Source organism: Morus notabilis, unplaced genomic scaffold (assembly GCF_000414095.1).
Source record: "Morus notabilis unplaced genomic scaffold, ASM41409v2 Scaffold307, whole genome shotgun sequence".
Lineage (NCBI taxonomy): Eukaryota > Viridiplantae > Streptophyta > Magnoliopsida > Rosales > Moraceae > Morus > Morus notabilis.
This window is the reverse complement of record NW_010361515.1, coordinates 176,400-196,007: the sequence shown is the minus strand read 5'-3', so window position 1 is coordinate 196,007 and position 19,608 is coordinate 176,400. Positions and strand designations below refer to the sequence as shown.

Here is a 19,608-nt window from a genome sequence, read left to right as displayed (position 1 = left end):
TCCTCGTCTTTGTTTGAGTAAACCCAAAGATATAGGAAAGAGAAACAAAAAGAGGAGAGAGAGAGAGAGAGAGAGAAGAGGGGCTTTGAAATTTTGAAGAAAAGTTGGCACGTGCGAGGCGGATGGCGTTCTCACGTGCGTATTAGTGGCGTGTGTGGGCTTTGTTTAATCGTTATGGAGGAGTAAACGACGACGGGTCGTCTGGGCCCTCCCACTGGCATTTGAACTCGGCCTCATTTATTTCCCACCTCGCCACGTGGTAGGGCCCATTCGGCTTTTATATTTCTTTATTTTTATTTTTAAATTTTAATTTGCATTTTTTGTATCTGGTTCGAGTGTTCAGCCAGTTGCGCGCTTGACTTCGTATTCAAATTTCATCAGCCACGTGTTGCGATCTGCCGGTTCTTGGGACGTGGGCACCACAGTTATAGGATCGAACGGTGGAGTTTGAAACGTACGGCAATCGCAGCGGCGATATCGGCGAGAGTCACAAGGAGTTGTGGGACCCACCTGGGGAAGGAGTGAACTGTGAAGAACCGGCTTAGGGCTTTTTTTTTTTTTTTTTTTTTGGGAGAAAGAATGAATTAGGCTAAGATTTTAGATGAATTAAAATTAATAGGTTAATAGTTTATATAAGTTAATAAATAGGCTAAATTATTATTTTTGTCCATAACTAGTCTAGTTATGAATCATAACTTGACAAGTTATTGTCCATAATTGTCTATAACTTGTCTGGTTATGAATCATAACTTAACAAGTTTATCTATAATTTATCTGATTATTAACCATAACTTGATAAGTTATAACTTATTAATTTTTATAACTAAAAATTAGCCTATATACTTTCTTAAACTTTTTATATTGACTTATTTTCTATTATTTTCCTTTTTTTTTTTGTCTTTTCAAGTTTTGTTTGTTTTTATGGGCTTGTCCAATTTTGTTCTGGATTTTGGAATCATCTGTTTGGTTTACTAGGCCCATAGCGTGTATCAAGTTCAAGCTTGGTGTTAATTTCTTTTAATTATTTCTTACTTTTATTTATAAAGAGTAATGTATATAACATGTGAGTTATTATTCTTTATTAATAATTTTTTTCTTTTTTTTAAAGATTAATATCTTATTTTAAAGATTAGTGTGAAAATACTTTAAACACCCACTAATATAAAAACTACAACTCATATATATCATATTAATTAGTACATAAAAATTAACAATAAATTAGTAGGTGTTCTATTCACACCCTATGTTTACTCTTCACACAACTCTAAAATTAAAAGTTTCTTATTACAAAAAATCCCTTAAATAAAATGACAAAAACAGACAACAAACTTAATTATATAATTAATTTTATTACAAAGGAAACTAATAGAGAGTATTTTTTTCTCTCCACATACCCCACATATCATATTTTAAATTATTCTATTTCAAAAATTCATAACAAATAATTTTCACGTTTTCATTGACTATTTTAAAAAATTACATGGAGGTAGTTCAATTTTCTTTACTATTTGTTATATGATGTTTTTTTTTTTACTTTTGGTTTTTGTTTTGTGTTTACATTTGTTTTGTAATCAATCTTTTAAACAAATCATTTCATTTTCCCCATTTTTTATAATGCAGACGATAAGGTTTTTCCCCTTGGTTTTTTAATGCTGACTCGATGTATATCCGATGAATACAACGCAACTCAATTTGCATTTTTTTTCTTTTTTCATTTATTATTTATTATTTTTTGTTTCCCTATTGAACTTTAAAAAAACATTTTTTTGCTAAAGTTTTTTTAAAAAAAAAGATATAAATAAAAGATAATATTAAGAGATACTTTTATTTATGTGGGGTATGTTGTTAGAGAGGGTGTGTACCCAAAAAAAAAAAAAGGAGGAGGTGTAAATAAATTTATCCTTAATAATTTTATGAAAATAGTTAGGAATAATTTTGAAATAATAAAGGTGTATAAAAAGAAATTTTAATTATTTAAAAATTATAAAAGGTATGAAAATAGTTAGGAATAATTTTGAAATAATAAAGGTGTATAAAAAGAAATTTTAATTATTTAAAAATTATAAAAGGTGTGTAGTTAAAAAGAGGGTGCCTTTTAAAATTTACGTAAGAATATCCGCACTCTAATGGCATGTTTACTTATCATGAGTAGGGAATAAGAATTGGGATTCAGAATCAACTCTATGTTTACTTATCCATTTATATCTTGGAATGGGAGTGAGAATGTGTGGGCCCCACACCAATTTGGGATTGAGAAATGGGATTAGCACTCCCCCTACCCCCCCACCGGATTGCCACTCCCAATCCTGATATTAAATGCAAAATTATGAATTTACCCTTAATTTGTCTCATTTATTTAACTCTCTACGGTTTATTTCTCTCTTTCTCTCTCAGCCATTTACCATCCCCTCTTATGCCGTGGTTCTTCAATTTGCAGTTAAGCCATAAATCATACTCTATTTTTGTTTTCGTTTTGTTTTGTTTTTTTTGTTTTTTTTTTTTTTTTGTGTTGAACAGGTTGATAATGCTTTAATTTAGCTAGTTTTGTTGTTCCTTCCCACGTTGATAATGCTTCTAGCTTTTCAATTTTTTCCCTTATTTTAATTTAATTTTTTATCCCTCTTTATTTCTTTAAACTCTTAAATTTGTTTTATTTTAGGAATTTCTACTATAAGATTAGAAAACTGAAACTATTAATAATTTTTATCCCTCTTTATTTCTCGTGATTCTAGTACTCTAGTTTTTTATCTTTTTTTCTTATAATTTGATTCTTGTGTTATGCCTATTGTTGTTCATTTTTATAATATACAATGTGATACTAAATCTAATTTTATATGTTGATAATGTAGAGTAATCATATCTAGACTTTTAGTGCGAAAGAAGAGAGTAGTTGTAGTGATAAAAGAGATAGTTATGATGTTACAAATGATTATGGTTGTGTGTGCTGCTATGTATACCTATGTTTCTATTTATTATGAACGAAGGATACGAAGTCCAAATATGGTTATAAGGGTTTATCAACAATTAGGTCACTTGTATGATTTGGTTTATGAGAGTGATATCAAGTGTGTGGCACAATTAAGAATGGATAGAGAAACGTTTAGAAGATTATGCAAGCTTCTATGTGAGAAAGGAGGTTTGACAAGCACAAGAAATGTATCTGTTGAGGATATGTTTGCAATGTTTTTGCACATCCACTGCTGACAAAGATTTAGCTGGATTACAAGCCAACTCGTATCAAGAAATGCTGAAAATTGATGGCTTAGATGATGATCAAGTTCATGATGCCACCAATATTTTAGCAACAAAGCTTGATTTGCTATGTGTATTCTACAACATTCTGGATCAACTCAAGAAGGGATACATCCTCAAAATTCTTAGTCGTGGGGTTTAAGTGTTAGATTAGCCAATTATTAGTTTACTTAAATTATGTTGGTACTTTGAATTATGCTTAGGATATATTTTTCAATTTATGACTTGGAACTTCTTTTTGAAAGTTTATGACTTAAAATTTAGTTATTTTGTTCTTATTATATTTCATCATCATATTCTTTTCTGGAAATTGAGTTAAAAACTTAGATGATTAATTAGGTGTGATTGAAAAAATATAATTACTAGTTAGTTATTCTAATATTAAGATAGTTAGCATAATATACAAATTTTTTTTTAAAGTTCAACACACAAAAATATACTAAAAGGGTAGGTAAGTAAATTTATAACAATTTATTCCGATTCTGAGTGTAAGTAAACGCATGAATAGGATTGGGATTAATTCCGATTCTGATTCCTGGAACCTAAGTAAACAACTTATTTTGACTCTGATTTTTGACTCCGATTCCTACCCACTCCGATTACGGATAAGTAAACATGTCCTAAAAGGGTATTTTACATTAAAAAAATGTGGTATACCTCTCCCATTCATCTTATTAACGTTGAGTTGACAAAATTACATTTAAAATTGTCTGACTAATGCGTTTTTTTTTTCCTCCTTTTTTCTAGACGTGTGATGCTTTTTCATCTAAAATGTTGGAATGCTTTTCCTTTTATATTAAAATTTTGAATAAAAAAGAAACTACTTTCATTTGCTAAAGCCATAATCAATCTTTAATTCTAGTATCTATAACACATTATTAATTAATCAATGCTAGTATTCCTACCCTCATTCATATATGCATAGACACAAACACACACACACACACACATATATATATATATATATATATATATCTTACTCTTACCTAAAAATTTCAGCAAAAAAACAAATAATCTTACAAAAAAATCACTTGAAAGTCTGTTTATTCATAACTCATAGTAGATATTGTTATTTTGGAGTAAAACTCAAAAAAAAAAAAAATTTTGAACTAAAAATTAAAAACTCAAGTTACAAGTTACAACTTTATTCAAGTTCATGTTCGTTTGTAAAATTTGAGTTTTAACTTGAATTTTAACTAGAGTTTTAACTTGAGTTTGATGCTAAAATCTGAGTTCAAGTTTCTCTTTCAACTCAAGTTCTTAAACTCAAACTCAAGTTAATGAACAATATTTTTTATATTCTTAAAAACATCATAACTTTTTCGTTTTAATTCCGATTGAGATGATTTTTTTCTATGTGTTCACAATGAAGAGACGAATAAAACCCATATACCCTATTAAAATTTTTTATCACCATTGAGTTTTTATTAAAATACTATCTAAATACAAATTCAAGTTTTGACCCACTCAAAACACAAACTTAAATAATTTCTCAATTCAAATCATAACTCAAATGTGCATAATCCAAACACAAACTTAAGTTACAACTTCAACTCAAATTCAACTCAAGATCTACACTCAAATCACCATAACTAAAAAATACAACCGAACAAGCCCTTATATATCCAAGATTTTCTCTTATGAGAGGAAAATGGACTACAACATGTAATTTTTGTAGCTCTTAAACGTGATCCAACAACAAGAAATATTTGCATTTTTAGAGAGAAAAAAAGAAGCAAAATACCCTAGGTCCTGTTCACTTCACTGATTTGAGTTTAGAATTTGAGTTTTGCTATAGTAAAAAGTTCTTAGAAATAGTCACATCTAACTTTTTTGTTACAGTAAAAAACTCTCACATAAAATCACATCTCAACTCAAATCAGCGAAGTGAATGGGCCCTTAATTTTTGCCGCTTTCATTTTCTCTTTCTCTCCCTTTCTATCTCTAGAGTTTTTTTTTTTTTTTTTTGCGCCACTCGCTTTTCTTTTTTAGGGCCGGAGTCCGGTGTCACCTCTTGGCTAGTCGTCAGACCCCCAGCCCTAGAGACAGGGTCCTAAGTCTCATGATAATGATTATGGTGGTGGTGGCAACTTTGTGGATAGAGAGTAGGGATAGGGTTTATTAACCGGCCATGTTGTGCATGCCAGATCTCTGGCGTCTCTACAATCTCAAGATCTCGTTCTTCTCATTACGGTGGTCATGGAGGGAGAAATTGTGCGTGGATGAGCGCTCAACGTCAGTGGTGGAGTAGTGTGGGTCCTCATTGATCTATCCTTTATGATTTTAGTGACCATCTTATCGCCAAGGATCTTGTCTGTGTGGCTGAGAAATTTTGTCTCGTTTTTAGTTTACATTTTGATATAATAAAGGTGATGTTGATTTCACCATTTCAGTTTTTATGTTTTCATCATGTAATAACGAAAATTGTCGTCCCACTTTTCTTTGGTAGTGGTAGATTTACCTCGTTAGGTTTGCTCTTATTTGTGAGTGACCCTAGTGTTCTGAGTCTTTTGGTCTCGGTTGACTGGTTTTATCCATCGATTATAATCGATTTGTTAAACGAGCGTTTGTCACTTGTATTTGCCTAATTATTAATGTGCCGAGCGGATAATTCTCTAATTAGACTCGGCACTCGTATTCGTCTTTGTGCCTCATTTGTCTTTACTGGTGAGTCTAGTTTTATCTGTGGTTAAACATCCTTGTATTTAGTGATCATTTGTAACTATTTTAAAGTATGTATTTACTTAATTATTAAATGAAATTTCTCCACTCAAAAAAATGTTTGCATTTTTTCAAATTTTTTTTCATTAAAAAAATCAACATGCTTTTAGATTTTGAACACCTCGTCTTTAATTAAATTAACAAGCATTATAAAATGCCATAAAAGGGAGACAAATAGTCATGAGGTTTTAGGACATAGGGGGTGGCCGAAGGTATATGGTCGCCTTTAGCACGTCGTTGAGCTCCCAGCCTAAAATTTGATCTTCAAATTTGCTTAGTTTTAGCTTATGAATAATGGTGATGGTGGTTTTTGCGTAAATCTCTTTCTCTCTGTCTCTACTCCGCCGTTCTCAGATCCAGGTGATCTGAGCCCGTCGACACGGTCGCCGCCGTTTCGTTCCGATGTCGGTAGCGATCAGTGAGAGATGGAGAATCTAATCTCTCTAGTGAACAAAATCCAGAGGGCTTGCACGACTCTCGGCAACCACGGCGAAGCCAGCGCGTTGCCTACTCTTTGGGACTCTCTCCCAGCGATCGCCGTCGTTGGTGGCCAGGTCAGCTTCCCGAACCCCCCACACCGACTCGACTCTCTTTCTTGAAGCTCAGATTGAGTTAATTTTTCTATAATCGCTTTGGTTTCCGCGTGATTTTGCTTGAAATTTCTTCTCTGTGAAATGCGATTTCCGTTTGTGATATGTGGTGGAATCGATTTGCATATGTACAGGCTACATTTCTTACACGGAGAAACAAACTTTTCGTGATCAGAACTTGGTCGGATTATATATAGATATTATTTAATTCTTAGTTGATACTTGTATATTTTGCATTTTAGGCAATTTTTTGTATGTTTGATTTATATTAGTACGTTGATGTTATGTTAAATATCAATATATTGATGATCTGCTATAAGATTAGATTTAGTGTGGCAATGAGATTCAATTATATAGAAGATTGTGGGACTGATGCGTGCAAAATATGTGCAGGAATTGTTACTCAGCATCCTCTTGTGTTGCAACTTCATAAGATTTCTGAAGGCAACAGAGAATATGCCGAGTTTCTCCATCTCCCAAGAAAAAGATTTACTGATTTTGGTAATTACTTTATTATGAACTTCCCTATTTGGACTTCTGTTGGAATGTGATTGAATTGATTCCATCTTGCTACCTGTGAATAAAGTTTTACTCAAGCTTCAATGTTTGCTCTTTGTTTTAACTTATTACATACTTCTGAACATAAAATTAACGACCTATTAAATATGTGTGTGTGTATTTTTTTTTTCCTTTCTGGGTGTTTGGAGGCACCACTCCTTTGAGAGCTAAATGTATGTAGTTAATGAGTTATATTCATTTTACATGACGATGTTGATTATATCTGTGAGGCACCACTCCTCTAGTGTTCCAATTCATCTTAGCATCTATTCTCCCAACGGTAAGATTAAGGTTGAATTTGTATTCATTTTAGGGCAGCACACTAGCATAGAAGTGCAGTTTTGTTCTTTATTTCAATTTGACACATTCTACCGTTGCTTGATGATGGCAGTTGTCAACTTGACCCTTATTGATCTTCCCGGGCTTACAAAAGTAGCAGTTGGTAAGTCTGACAACAGTTGCAAGTCATGTTCATGTATATTTTCTCGTTGCAGATGAAAATGGCTATAACAACAGCAGGAATTGCTAATATTGTGGATGGTAAAATGGGGTCTAGTATGGGCAATTCAAATAGTAATTTACCAAATTTTATTTCACCATTTAAGATAATGAAAAAAGTTTTAAGTGAAGGCTCTTCATCCTCTCATGGAATCCCCACTGCAATTGGATCAAGAAGAGTAGGGTCTCCCCAGATGCTCCAAGATGCGGTTTTAGCTCCAAAGTCGTTAATGCCTTTAAAGAGGAGAATGTGAGTTTTAGCTCCTTTGACATCTCAACTGATGAGGAAGTTAGACAGGAGCTGAAAGTCTTTTCAAACTGGCCAACCTTTCCACAGCTTTATTACAAAGGGGAGCTCATAGTGTTCCGATGCTATGATATGGATTTCCGATATAATTAATGTTTCATACTCCAAATTTTGATAAATCTTAGCTACCAATTAGTTTTGCTGCTTGGTTCTTTTTGTCGTAGCTTATGTAGTTATGGATATATATGTTTGCAAGAACTATTCCTTTCTGAAATGATATATCAATGTGTGTATTTACGTGTGTGTGTGGATATGAATGTGTGTATTTTGAAATGATATTTTCATTTGCTCTTTTTTCTTGTGTATAGGTATCAATATGTGAATTTGCTCATTTACGTGTGTGTGTGTGTGTATGGATATCAATAGGAAGCTGAAGACCACCAACTAGGAAGTTGAAGGCCACATATGGCATCAACGCCCAACTTGTTTATGTAACTTGGTCATTTGACGATCAAGCTTTTAATTTGTTTATGGAATGTACATTTTTGTTCAACAAATTCATTAATGCTCATTTTAGTTGTAATTATATTGTGAATGAAGAAATGAAAAAAAAAAGAATTAATTATCATAAATTTATTGTTAAAAAACTCAAAATCATAGCATTATGTTTTTTTAAGTTAAATAAGTATTTCTAAATACCAAAAATAATTATATATATTTAAGTTTCATACTATGTCTATTTTGATCATTTTACATATCCAGAGTAATTCAACCTTAAAATTTACTAAACGCTATTACACTTATTTTAGAATCAGCACAGCTACTATAATTACAGTTTACCAAACACTCAGCTGCTTCTTGTAACAACTACTTCTTCTTTCAGTACAGTTAAAAGTAATTTTTCTAAAATTCACAGCACTACTAAACTAAGTTAAAATCTCATAAAAGATTTCTTCTCATACATGTTTTCTCTTAAATTTTAAATCTCAAAATTAAGAATTATAGTTTGATTTTATCTTTAAAATCACATTTGATAAGCGAGTTAGGAGAATAATTTTAAATATATTCTTTTCTCAAACTTAAATTATAAATTTAAATTTAATATGTGAGAAAAAATATTATAATAAAAAAATTAAATTTATAACTGTAGTAAAAAATTTAAATTGTAATTTGAGTTAAAAGTAAAATAACGTATCCTTCAATTTCAAACTTGCCACTAAATCTCCGAATTTAGTAGCTAAGTTTGAAATTGTAAACTTGAGAGGCCTACTACCGTACTACAATCAGACCAAAGATGTCACATCTTCCTCTTTTATACAGGGGAATCGGTACCAAAATGCAAAAGATGCTTTTTAAATTCGTAAATGCTAGAAGAACGGTGTCGAAGTTTCCACAGTTGAACAAAATCCACCGACTAATCAAACCTTCAAAACCACCCGAAGCTTCTGGAACTGACTCAACAAGTCCAACAAGGCAACAACACCCCCATTACCTCTAACTCCTCTGTCTTATAAACCAAAACCAAACCCCATCCAAATCAATCCGTACATTTCATCTTCGTTTTCTCAACAGCATTCCAGTTTGGTTCAGACATTTTCACAAACACCTGGGCGATGGCTGAAGACGGCGCGGTCACGCTCTACAACAGCAGCGCCATAACCGACGCCAAGAAGAACCCCTTCTCCATCAAGGTCGGAATGGCCCAAATGCTCCGCGGCGGCGCCATTCTCGAGGTCACCAATGTCGACCAGGCCAAGCTCGCCGAGGAAGCCGGAGCTTGCGCGATCCTCGTATCGGAGCCAGCTAATCGCCGTCGCGGAGGCATTTCGCGCATGTCCGACCCCTCCCTCATCAAGGAGATCAAGCGGTCGGTCTCCATCCCCGTGGTGGCGAGATCCAGGGTCGGGCACTTCGTCGAAGCGCAGATTCTGGAAGCCATTAACGTCGATTACATCGACGAGAGCGAGGCTCTGGCCTTGGCCGACGAGGAGAATTTCATCAACAAGCACAACTTCCGAGCTCCATTCATCTGCGGGTGTCGGAATTTGGGAGAGGCTTTGACGAGGGTGAGGGAAGGTGCGGCGATGGTGAGGACTCAGGGGGATTTGTCGGGCTCCGGGAACGTCGCCGAGACCGTGAAGAGCGTGAGGTCGGTGATGGGAGAAATTAGGGTTCTTAACAACATGGACGAAGACGAGGTGTTCGCGTTCTCGAAGAAGATATCGGCGCCGTACGATCTGGTGGCGCAGACGAAACAGATGGGAAGGCTTCCCGTCGTGCAATTCGCCGGCGGCGGGATCGTGACGCCGGCGGACGCGGCGCTGATGATGCAGCTGGGCTGCGATGGGGTTTTCGTCGGCTCCGAGACTTTCAACTCTCCTGATCCGTACAAGCGCGTCAGGGGAATTGTGCAGGCTGTTAGGCATTACAATGATCCGCATGTGCTTGTGGAGACGAGCTGCGGGTTGGCCGACGCCATGGCCGGTCTCAGCCTCAGTGAGGATAGGATCGAACATTTTGGGCATGGAGGTGACTGAAACCCCTTCACCTCATCTTGTTTGTTGTTGAGCAAATCGGCAATTTTTTTTTTTGGGGGGGGGGCACTTATACATTACTGTTGTCGTAAGTTTCCTTGCAAATTTGCAATCTGATGAAAAAAAAAAAAAAAAAGACCTACTTTTCTTTTCTGTTGCTTTGAGACTTGCGTCAGATTGTGTTGAGAGATTATATAAATAAGCAAGAATAATGTTTCAGGTTGTGTCATTGGTGTCGATATCTTGTGAATTAATTTTGGTTGTCGACAGTAGTTGCTTCTTGATTATCTTGTGTTGAAATCATTCACGCTCTATGACTTTTTTTTTTTTTTTTTTTTCAAGTAAAATTAGTTGGCATTTTAGCTAATGGAAGTTGGCTCTTCCTAGTGCTAAGGAACAGCGCAAAAACAAGGATGATTAGTTTCCTTACTCCATGACGTTATTTATAATCATACTTTTTGACTTTGTAATTTGTAATCTGGAAATTTGTTTAATAAAGAAGCTGACTCGTCTTTATGAGTTTTCAAGTATCATGTGGTTGATAGTAGTGGAACTTTAATGGGAATTGAAATAATATGTTGCTTTGATAGTTGAACAAGTAACGGGAAGGTTCAGAACGTGATCAACAGTGAAAAAGTATGTGAAAAATGAAAGAGGACAAGATTCTGTGTTATCACAGAGCATGCTGGGTGTAACAAGTAGTAGCAGAAAGCAAACTTATAGTTATGTCTGTATATGCAAATTGGGATTCATGGGTGGTTTGTGAGATAAAAAAAGGTTTTTATAACTTCTAATTTTGTCTTGAAGGGTGTTAGTCGCCAAAACGATCCAATTATATGTTGGATTTTCTGCGTAGTGCAGAGAATATCTATCCGGTCGCTAGAATTTCACAAAATGCATGTGTCGTTTTGTTGCTCAGCATATGGGTCTCCATTCCTTGGCAATAATGGAGAAAGATTATGGGTTGTTTTTTGCATTTTTGTGTTAGAGTGACTTGAGTGATGATTTTGAGTTGAGTGTGAGTTATAACTTGAGTTGAAGTTGTAACTTGAGTTAAAGTTGTAACTTGAGTTTGTGTTTAGATGTGCACATTTGAGTTATGATTTGAATTGAGAATGTATTTGAGTTTGTATTTGGGTGGATCAAAATTTAAATTTGTATTTAGATAGTATTTTAATAAAAACTCAATAGTGATGAAAAATTTTAATAGGTTATATGGGTGGAGTTTTATTTATCTTTTTATTGTGAATGTATAGAAAAAAATCATCTCAATCAGAATTAAAACGAAAAAGTTATGATATTTTTAATAATAGAAAAATATTATTTATTAACTTCAGTTTGAGTTTATAAACTCAAATTGAAGGGAAAATTTAAACTCGAGTTTAGTCCCAAACTCGAGTTTAACCCTAAACTCGAGTTCAAATTCAAATTTTATAAAAGAACATAAATTTAAATAAAGTTGTAACTCGAGTTTAAAGTTTTTTTGAGTTTCATCCCTTTTGTCTGTGCCATTTCTTTGTTCAATATATATGGTAGTTGATTTATATTCATTGCACGCCTTTGCGTGAAATTACAGTTTTTCACCTTGCAGTTCTTGGGTTTTACTGGTGGTATCTGTAACAAATAGCAAAGACCACCTGAAGTACAAATGCTTGATCTTTTAACTGATCTCTATGAGTTTAATATCAAAATCAAAAATCAATGTTGAGCAACGGAATAAATTAGTGGTTGCAACTTCAAATCCCATTACCGGGCAAAGACAATTTTTCCTCCTGTTTGTCATGGATTGAATCTTCTTTTTGAAGGCTTCCATTGTTGGATAGGCACCTCAGAGCAATTTCATAAGCCGAAAAAATTGCGCCATTTACCAAAAATGCTCTGGAAACCGCAGTTCCTAATCCTCGCCAGAGCACGCTGTATCCTTCCTCTCTAACGCTCTTCCGAAAGCAATCGACAATCCCCTTATACTTTGGAGGAGACTGAGATTGAGCCTGCAATCTGGTCTTGATAACATCTAGTGGATAGCAACAAATCCAGCTAGCAACTCCTGCGAGCCCTCCCGCGGTCAACATCGTCTTGAGGCTTTCTTGGCTGCTCTTTCTGCAGCCAGGATGAAGCTGCTCTCTCACGAATTCATACGTCCAAAAGTAGACACCATGTGCGGGTGCATCCCTTAGCATGGTTATGGTTAGGCCTCGGTACATTCCTCTCAAACCTTCTGCTCTCATTATGCTTTTGGCAATATTAATAGGGCCGTTGTGAGGTTGAAGAGCTTGATGATGAGATTTGGCTTGGCTTGTGCTCTGCAACTGAAGGCGAATCTTTACAAGTTCTACAGGGCTGAGCATTAGACTCTGCAATGCCCCGGTTCCAATTCCTCCTAGAGCCACTCCTTTGTGCGAAGGAGGGTCTTTAGGCGACACAGATGTGTCGAATGATCGAGAAAGGACCGCATATATCTGGAAAACCATGGCATTCTGCAATGTAGAAATAATTTGTCAGCTCGGTCTAAGCATGTTAAATGAATTGCTTGAAACCACTAACCAGAAAAATAATAGGAATATTCAAGTCTTAAATTGAAGATTTGCGCATTCATGACAAATATAGAATCGGCAATATAAAAGATTTGTTAATGAATCAGACAAAGATTCTCATAAAATAGATAGTGACATCCAGAAGTAAAACAAAATCACTTCTGGTCCTTCCAAAACTATCGCAAAAATATCTTGATGGCGTTGGTGTTGGGAAACAAAGGGGAGAGAGAAAAATCTATCTTCATAAACTAAAATATTTTCCAAAAACCATAAACACAAAATCTCTTTTCATTTTCACCCCCACCCCCAAACCAGAACAACAAAACTAAATCAACAGTAATCAAATCCAAATAGATGAAGAGAAAGATGACCTGAAAAGTGACAGAAGCCAAAGGAGCGGCCATGCCTCTGTACAGCGCACCAGGCCCTTCAGCCGAAACGACATTGCGAAGGATCCCAAACGCCGAACCACTTTTTGCGTTTTGTTGTTGTCGTATTCGAAGAGTATCTAAAGGATAACCAGAGATTATACCAGCTACGCCTCCAAAGCCTCCGGCCACAAATTCTCTTCCCCAACTGTTCGCCATAAACTCTGGCCAAAAATCCATCCTTTTTCTTTTTCTCTTATTATAACTTTATTTGATTAACTCTACTTAAGACTCGGATATTAAATCCCAGTTCTTCTTTTGCCTAACTCGCGTATTGAAAACCACTCAAAAGAATAACTATCTTTCTGATTTTCTGTTGCTTGCACGGATCAAACTCTCTCTCTCTCTCTCTCTCCTTCTCTGTTTGAACAACAAACTGAAACTGAAAAGAGAAAATATTTGGTTTTTTTTTTTTCTTTTCTTTTTTGGAAAAGAATTGACACCAAATTTCCTTTCTGGGCTCTCTTTTCGTGTCACCTAAGAGAATGCAAATTGAGTTATTTCTTTAAACAGCGTAAATCCCTTGAGGGCGTTTTTTCCTGGACTCCAAATAAGACGAAGATTTTTTTTTTTTTTTTTTTTGGCTCACTCTTGGCTTTCGCTGAGCTTTAATAACCTTTTATAGGGGAGAAAGGTAGAAGAAAAGAGAAGCAGAGTAAGAGTCAGAGAGCAACCTGAATTAGAATTAATAGAGACGAGTTTCACTCGACTTAGGAGAAGTCGGGAACGAAACAAACGTCACCGGTTGCTATTTTATTTTGTATGGACTGTACGGTCAGTGTCCTCTTTCCAATGGGTCAGTGAAAACTGCCACGTGGACCTGACGATGCATGCCACGTGTCAACACGGTCAGATGAGTCGTAATCTTTTAACCTACTATTTTTTTTTTGTTATTAACCAACGTGTTACGTGTTAACCCACTTTTGCTATCCTAAGAATTTTGAAAATATAAAAAATATTATCTCAAAAAATGAGCTATGTTATGAGACAGTGCATGTTTCAAAATATATAAAAGATGTTTTAAGTTCGGATGCCGATCAGCTCGATAAACAGTGTTGGATGGAGGTTATACCCGTAAAGGTACATGCTCCTTCGATTTTTGAAAACTTTTTTTATTAGATGTGTAGTTTTCTAAACCTTATATATATATATATATATATATATATATATATATATGCATCTCAAATTTTAGAGCCTTTGTTTTATTGCATGTCGTTTTTCAAAAAGTTTTATATATCCCCCTCATTAACAAGAATATATCTTATATATACCTCCTCAATAACGAAGCTTTTCTTTAATTTATTCTTATTATTATTATTATTTTTTAAAAATATGTCATTACTTAAATATTTATTTCCTTTCTAATTCATCTGTCATGTTGAAGTATTTTTTTTTCTTTTTCAAATATGTGCCTAATTAAACTTTTTTTTTTTTCATACGTTTTTGCTCCGATACAATTTGATCTTTATAAATATGGTGTACAATGTATTATTTCTAAATTTTTCTATCGAAATAATCTTTCTAATTATGTCTCCACTTAAACATGTTTTTTACAACAACCTTTTCAAATATTATTTTCTCTTATATACCCCCTATATAATTTGTTTTCAAATTTGTCACAGCAAAGAGATTTTTTTTTTTTACTAAATTATAGACATAAGGGAACAATAAATCAAGAAGAAAATGAACTTTTAAGAAAATTCTATTATCACGTGGCAAAAAATTCAGCAGATTGAATATTTATGTCCTTCCAACTATGCAATAGCATTAAGAGTTGATGATTTGATGGTTTTGAAGGTTTTTCATATTTTTAGCTTACATCCATTTGAAATAATATTCTGATTCTGCAACTGTCACTAGATGTAACTTTTTTATATTTGCGTGTAACATCATTTTTTTTTGTATGTGTATTATTTCGTTCGTTTTAAAAAATTGTCCAACACATATAATATGGAGTATTACACTTAAACACATTAAATGTTACACATATTTATAAATAATGTTACATGGGAATTAAAAAAAAATTACATTTTGTGGAACTTGTAAGGTTGTTAGATTAACTTTACTAATATATAGAGGTATTATATATATTTAAAAATTTATATATATAGGTATTAAATAATATTTAACAATATTTAAAAAATTATCCTATAAAATGAATAAGAAAACAAATAAAGAAAGAAAGCGCTATTTTAGTTAGAATTGTTGATCAATCAATCAATTCTAAAACGACCCTTTTGAGTGGTATGATGATGCGAGAAAAAGGCAAGCCGACGTTACTGAATGATTGATGAAAAATTCATATTTCATGGCTTTTAGGAAACATGTGAAGGATCCAGAATGAAGTGGCCAAGTGGGTCTACAGATCACGTCCTTATCTGCCAATTTGATAGGTTGGCTTTGTTATCAGTGTTCGCCAAAGACACGTCTCTTAGTCAGATGACATCACCATCGTTTAATTGAGACAGTTTGGAATACTCTACGGCCTTAGCACAAACTTGGAACGATAGTCTATAATCTAAGGTTGTTCTTTTTATTTTATTTTTGTTTCAAAAATTCGATCTTTTTTATTATTATCTTTATTTAAAAGTAACAATCAATACGAACTTCTATACCATAATAAAATATTTAATAATGATTTATTTTTTCTTTTATCACTCTAGAACCATGTGAGACGAAAGTCCACGCATGATTTTTAATGAGATGAGAAAAGGAAATAAGGAAATCCTCATTAAATTTTGTATGTTAGGTAATGTATATAAATGAATATTACTTTTAAATACTAAACACACGTTTGCATAATATATATATATATATATCCCACTTAAACCATTATAAAGATATATATTTTGATTTTTTTTTTTTCAAATCAACAATCAAATTGACACCTTTAAATTTTTCCTCTCATTTTTATCGTATTTTCCCGACTATAAGAAATTCCAGAAATGTGGCCCCGTAACTTATCTCTTTATTTGTACTAAAATATATATTTTTTAAATCGACAATACAAATCTGTTGAAATTTAGTGGCATAATACGTAATTTACTTAATCTTATATAGCTCCAAGCTTACTTTTATGCGTAAGTTTGATTTCAATCACTCTTTTAATTAATACCGTTTTAATTGATATAATTATTTGACTAAAAAGATATTATTCAAGAGTAAGTAGTAAAAATATAGACACATATACTTTAAAAGGATATTTGTCTCTTTTCTCATTTTTTTAAAAGAAAAAATGAGACAAATAGCCTTTAAAGTGCACGAATATAATTTTTAATACTTATTCTTGATTAATATTCTTTTAGTCAAATAACTGTATTAATCAAAAGATGATATAAATGTCAAACTGATGAATTTTAGTGGCGTAATACGTAATTTTCTCAACTTTATATATAGTACTGAACTTGTTCTTAAGAGTGCACGAGTTATGATTTTTACTCATCTCTTGATCAATACTCTTTTAATTAATATAGTTATTTGATTAAAAGAATATTAATTAAGAATAAGGGGTAAAAATATACTCATGCACTCTAATGAGTGTATTTGTCTCTTTTCCTCTTTTTGTTTTAAAAATGAGTGCTTGAATTTGAGTTTTAACTCTTACTCTTAATTAATATCTTTTTTAGTTAAATAATTATATTAGTCAACACACCCCCAACAACCCTAAAAGGAAAAAATAGAGAATTTACTTTTGAGAGTGTATGAGTATGAATCTTTACTCCTTATTTTTGATAAATACTCTTTTATTAGGGTAATTATTTAGTTAAAAATTAATAGTAAAAGATAAAAATAAAGAGGTATTCTAATAAAAAAGTATTAATTCAGACCACGCACTTTATGGTACTACTGGGCCTAATTTGAGTCCTCTCATTCCGGGCTTTCCGGGAACTTCCAGTTATTATTGAGCTTCAAGGCCCAGCGTAAGTTATATAGAAGAGCCCAACCAAGAGAGGTTCCAATCAACCTCGGCTTAGGGAAATCCATAGGCGGTTGGGTTTTGTGGTTGGTGTAAAGCGAGGAGGAGGGAGGAAAGACTAGAAAGGTCACAAGGAGAGAGAGTCACGCGCACAGACATAGAGAGGGGAGAGAGAGAGAGAAAGAGAAGCACGAATCCCAACCCACCAATGGCGTTGCGGACCCTCGCGCTGCCTTTGGTTTCCGTTCCCGCTGTCTCGCCGACATCATATTCTTCTCCTTCCTCGTCTTCACCGAGCTGTTTTCCCGTAACCAGTGGTTCGCCTCCTTCTCTTACTCTCACGCCGTTCCTCCGCCGCCACCGCCCAACGCCGCCAATCTTGGCCCATCGCCGGTTTCCTAGTCATGTCGTTCGCATGGCTCCCGAGGAGGAAAAGATGACTCGCCGCTCCCCGCTTGATTTCCCCATCGTAAGTATTGGATATGTATTTATTTAGACCTTGGTTTTTTATCTGTTCCTTTTTAGCTTAAAATCATTTGTTTGATTTTCTAAAAAAACAATATTATGTTGCTTATTGGACCAGGAATTTTTTAATTTCTGGATTAATTTCGCTAGTTATTTTCGGCTTTGCTTTGCTTGATAAGGTTCTGAATTTAGGTTTCTGATTTGTTTTGTTTTTGCTTGTGTAAAAGCTAATAAATTTGCTTTATTTGAATTTTGGCTGAATCTAGGAAGCTTGAGTGGACTTTTGATTAGGTTGATGCTACATGTAGTAGAAACTTATGGTATTTTAGTGTTTCATTCTTAATAAGTGAATTAGATGAATACTTTAGGAGAGCCGGTATTCAAATATACCACTTTTGTGAAATATTTATATCTAATTTACACATACAAGTGATACGGGGGAATAACTTGACTTCAAAAGTGGGTACTCAACCTAATTTGCACCCACAATAAGAGGGTTTCGTGTTTACGACTTGTCAATGGCTATCTGTTATTTAAATTCCTGAATTATCTTTTTGCTGAATTATCTCTAGGACTATGGAAACATTGTCAAGATAGTATTGGATGAAGTTTGGACCTTGATAGAATGAGTGGTTAAAACATGAGAGAAGGAAGAAGAACCAACTGTATTCATATCACGAGAGCTCGAAGATGATTCAATTCCTTTCTGTACGTTTATCCTCTTTACAGAAATTGATTTTCAATAAAAATTCCTTTCTGTACTTTTGCCTGACCAGTTGCTAAAATCGTTTTCATGGAGAGAATGAAACTTTTTACACCATGGTTCTCAGGGATGGACACTACATTGTATACATCTTATTTTAGGCTTTGGTGAATATCCGAGCTTACTAAAAGGGATAGAAAATTTTGATCATATTTAGTTACACGTCATGGTTTAGTGTCGATGCTTGGTTTCAATGGCAGGCATAAATTTTTGAGTGTGTTTTCATCCGAGGATGTTTGGCGGTGCATTATGCTAACAATTGAACTTCGCTTAGTTGTAGATTTCATATCATATTTCTCTCATGTTCTTACCTCATCCAAATTTACTTGATGTTGCAGGAATGGGAAAGGCCTAAGCCTGGAAGGAGACCAGATATATTCCCCCAGTTTGCCCCATTGAAAACACCCTTGCCAATTCCAATGCCAGCAGATCCTCCCGAAGAAGATGAGGAAGAGGAGGAAAAGAAAGAGGAAGAAGAGGAGGAGGATCCAGAAAAGGAAAACCCAGATAACCCTGAAAAGCAGTAACTATGTACAATGGCATGGGAGTTGTCTTGAGTGCTGTTCAATTGTTGTGGCATTAGTTAACATGATACTGAAGCTCAGTAAATGTTGCTAACAATATGCAGACGCAACATAGAATGGCTCAGAAATCATATTCTAGTGTCAAGAAAGTCTTGATGTTTGCATAGAGTAGCTGTGTTTGTGCCACCCACTTCAAGGAAGTCATAATTTTGAGTAGGCGTAATCTTCTTTTTATGAGCAATCTTAAGTTTTGTGTTCTACGATTTATTTTTTATAAAATCTGTCTATTTGAAGTTCGTTTCATCTTTTTTATCCAAGTTTAGAGTCCATTAGTGGAAATGATCTATGTTTCGCGGTTCAATATGGCGTGTCACTTATGTCATCCAACTTTCCGTGCACTTGCTGCACGCTGCCTATTAAGTATGAAACTCAAAAGGGAACCAATTTTGAGTTTGTGGGTTTTTATTTTTAGCTGGAATAAAACAAAATTGAATTTTAAGCACAGGAAGATGAAAATTGAACCCCCCAAGTTGGGAAGTCATTACAGGGTTGCGCACCTGTTCCAATATCAGTTCAAT

At 34.2% G+C, this 19,608-nt stretch overlaps 4 protein-coding genes across 4 annotated transcripts; 3 read left to right on the top strand and 1 right to left on the bottom strand.

Annotated features, from left to right (window-relative positions):
- The first annotated feature begins 6,164 nt into the window (after positions 1-6,164).
- LOC21408858 (dynamin-related protein 1A) lies at positions 6,165-8,228 on the top strand. Its single transcript, XM_024166777.1, has 5 exons — positions 6,165-6,527; positions 6,957-7,064; positions 7,332-7,401; positions 7,513-7,563; positions 7,752-8,228. Exons 1-5 carry the CDS (start codon positions 6,399-6,401, stop codon positions 7,871-7,873), a joined length of 480 nt encoding a protein of 159 aa, XP_024022545.1. The 5' UTR covers positions 6,165-6,398; the 3' UTR covers positions 7,874-8,228.
- Positions 8,229-9,114: 886 nt separating this feature from the next.
- On the top strand, positions 9,115-10,624 carry LOC21408857 (pyridoxal 5'-phosphate synthase-like subunit PDX1.2). The gene has a single exon (XM_010099758.2). It carries the CDS (start codon positions 9,480-9,482, stop codon positions 10,401-10,403), a length of 924 nt encoding a protein of 307 aa, XP_010098060.1. The 5' UTR covers positions 9,115-9,479; the 3' UTR covers positions 10,404-10,624.
- Positions 10,625-11,911: 1,287 nt separating this feature from the next.
- LOC21408856 (mitochondrial arginine transporter BAC2) lies at positions 11,912-14,076 on the bottom strand. Its single transcript, XM_010099757.2, has 2 exons — positions 13,306-14,076; positions 11,912-12,877 (listed from the first exon to the last, which is right to left on the bottom strand). The coding sequence occupies exons 1-2, from the start codon at positions 13,540-13,542 to the stop codon at positions 12,137-12,139; spliced, it is 978 nt and encodes a 325-aa protein (XP_010098059.1). The 5' UTR covers positions 13,543-14,076; the 3' UTR covers positions 11,912-12,136.
- Positions 14,077-17,377: 3,301 nt separating this feature from the next.
- LOC21408855 (proline-, glutamic acid- and leucine-rich protein 1) lies at positions 17,378-19,333 on the top strand. Its single transcript, XM_010099756.2, has 2 exons — positions 17,378-17,747; positions 18,845-19,333. The coding sequence occupies exons 1-2, from the start codon at positions 17,487-17,489 to the stop codon at positions 19,031-19,033; spliced, it is 450 nt and encodes a 149-aa protein (XP_010098058.1). The 5' UTR covers positions 17,378-17,486; the 3' UTR covers positions 19,034-19,333.
- Positions 19,334-19,608: the final 275 nt, after the last annotated feature.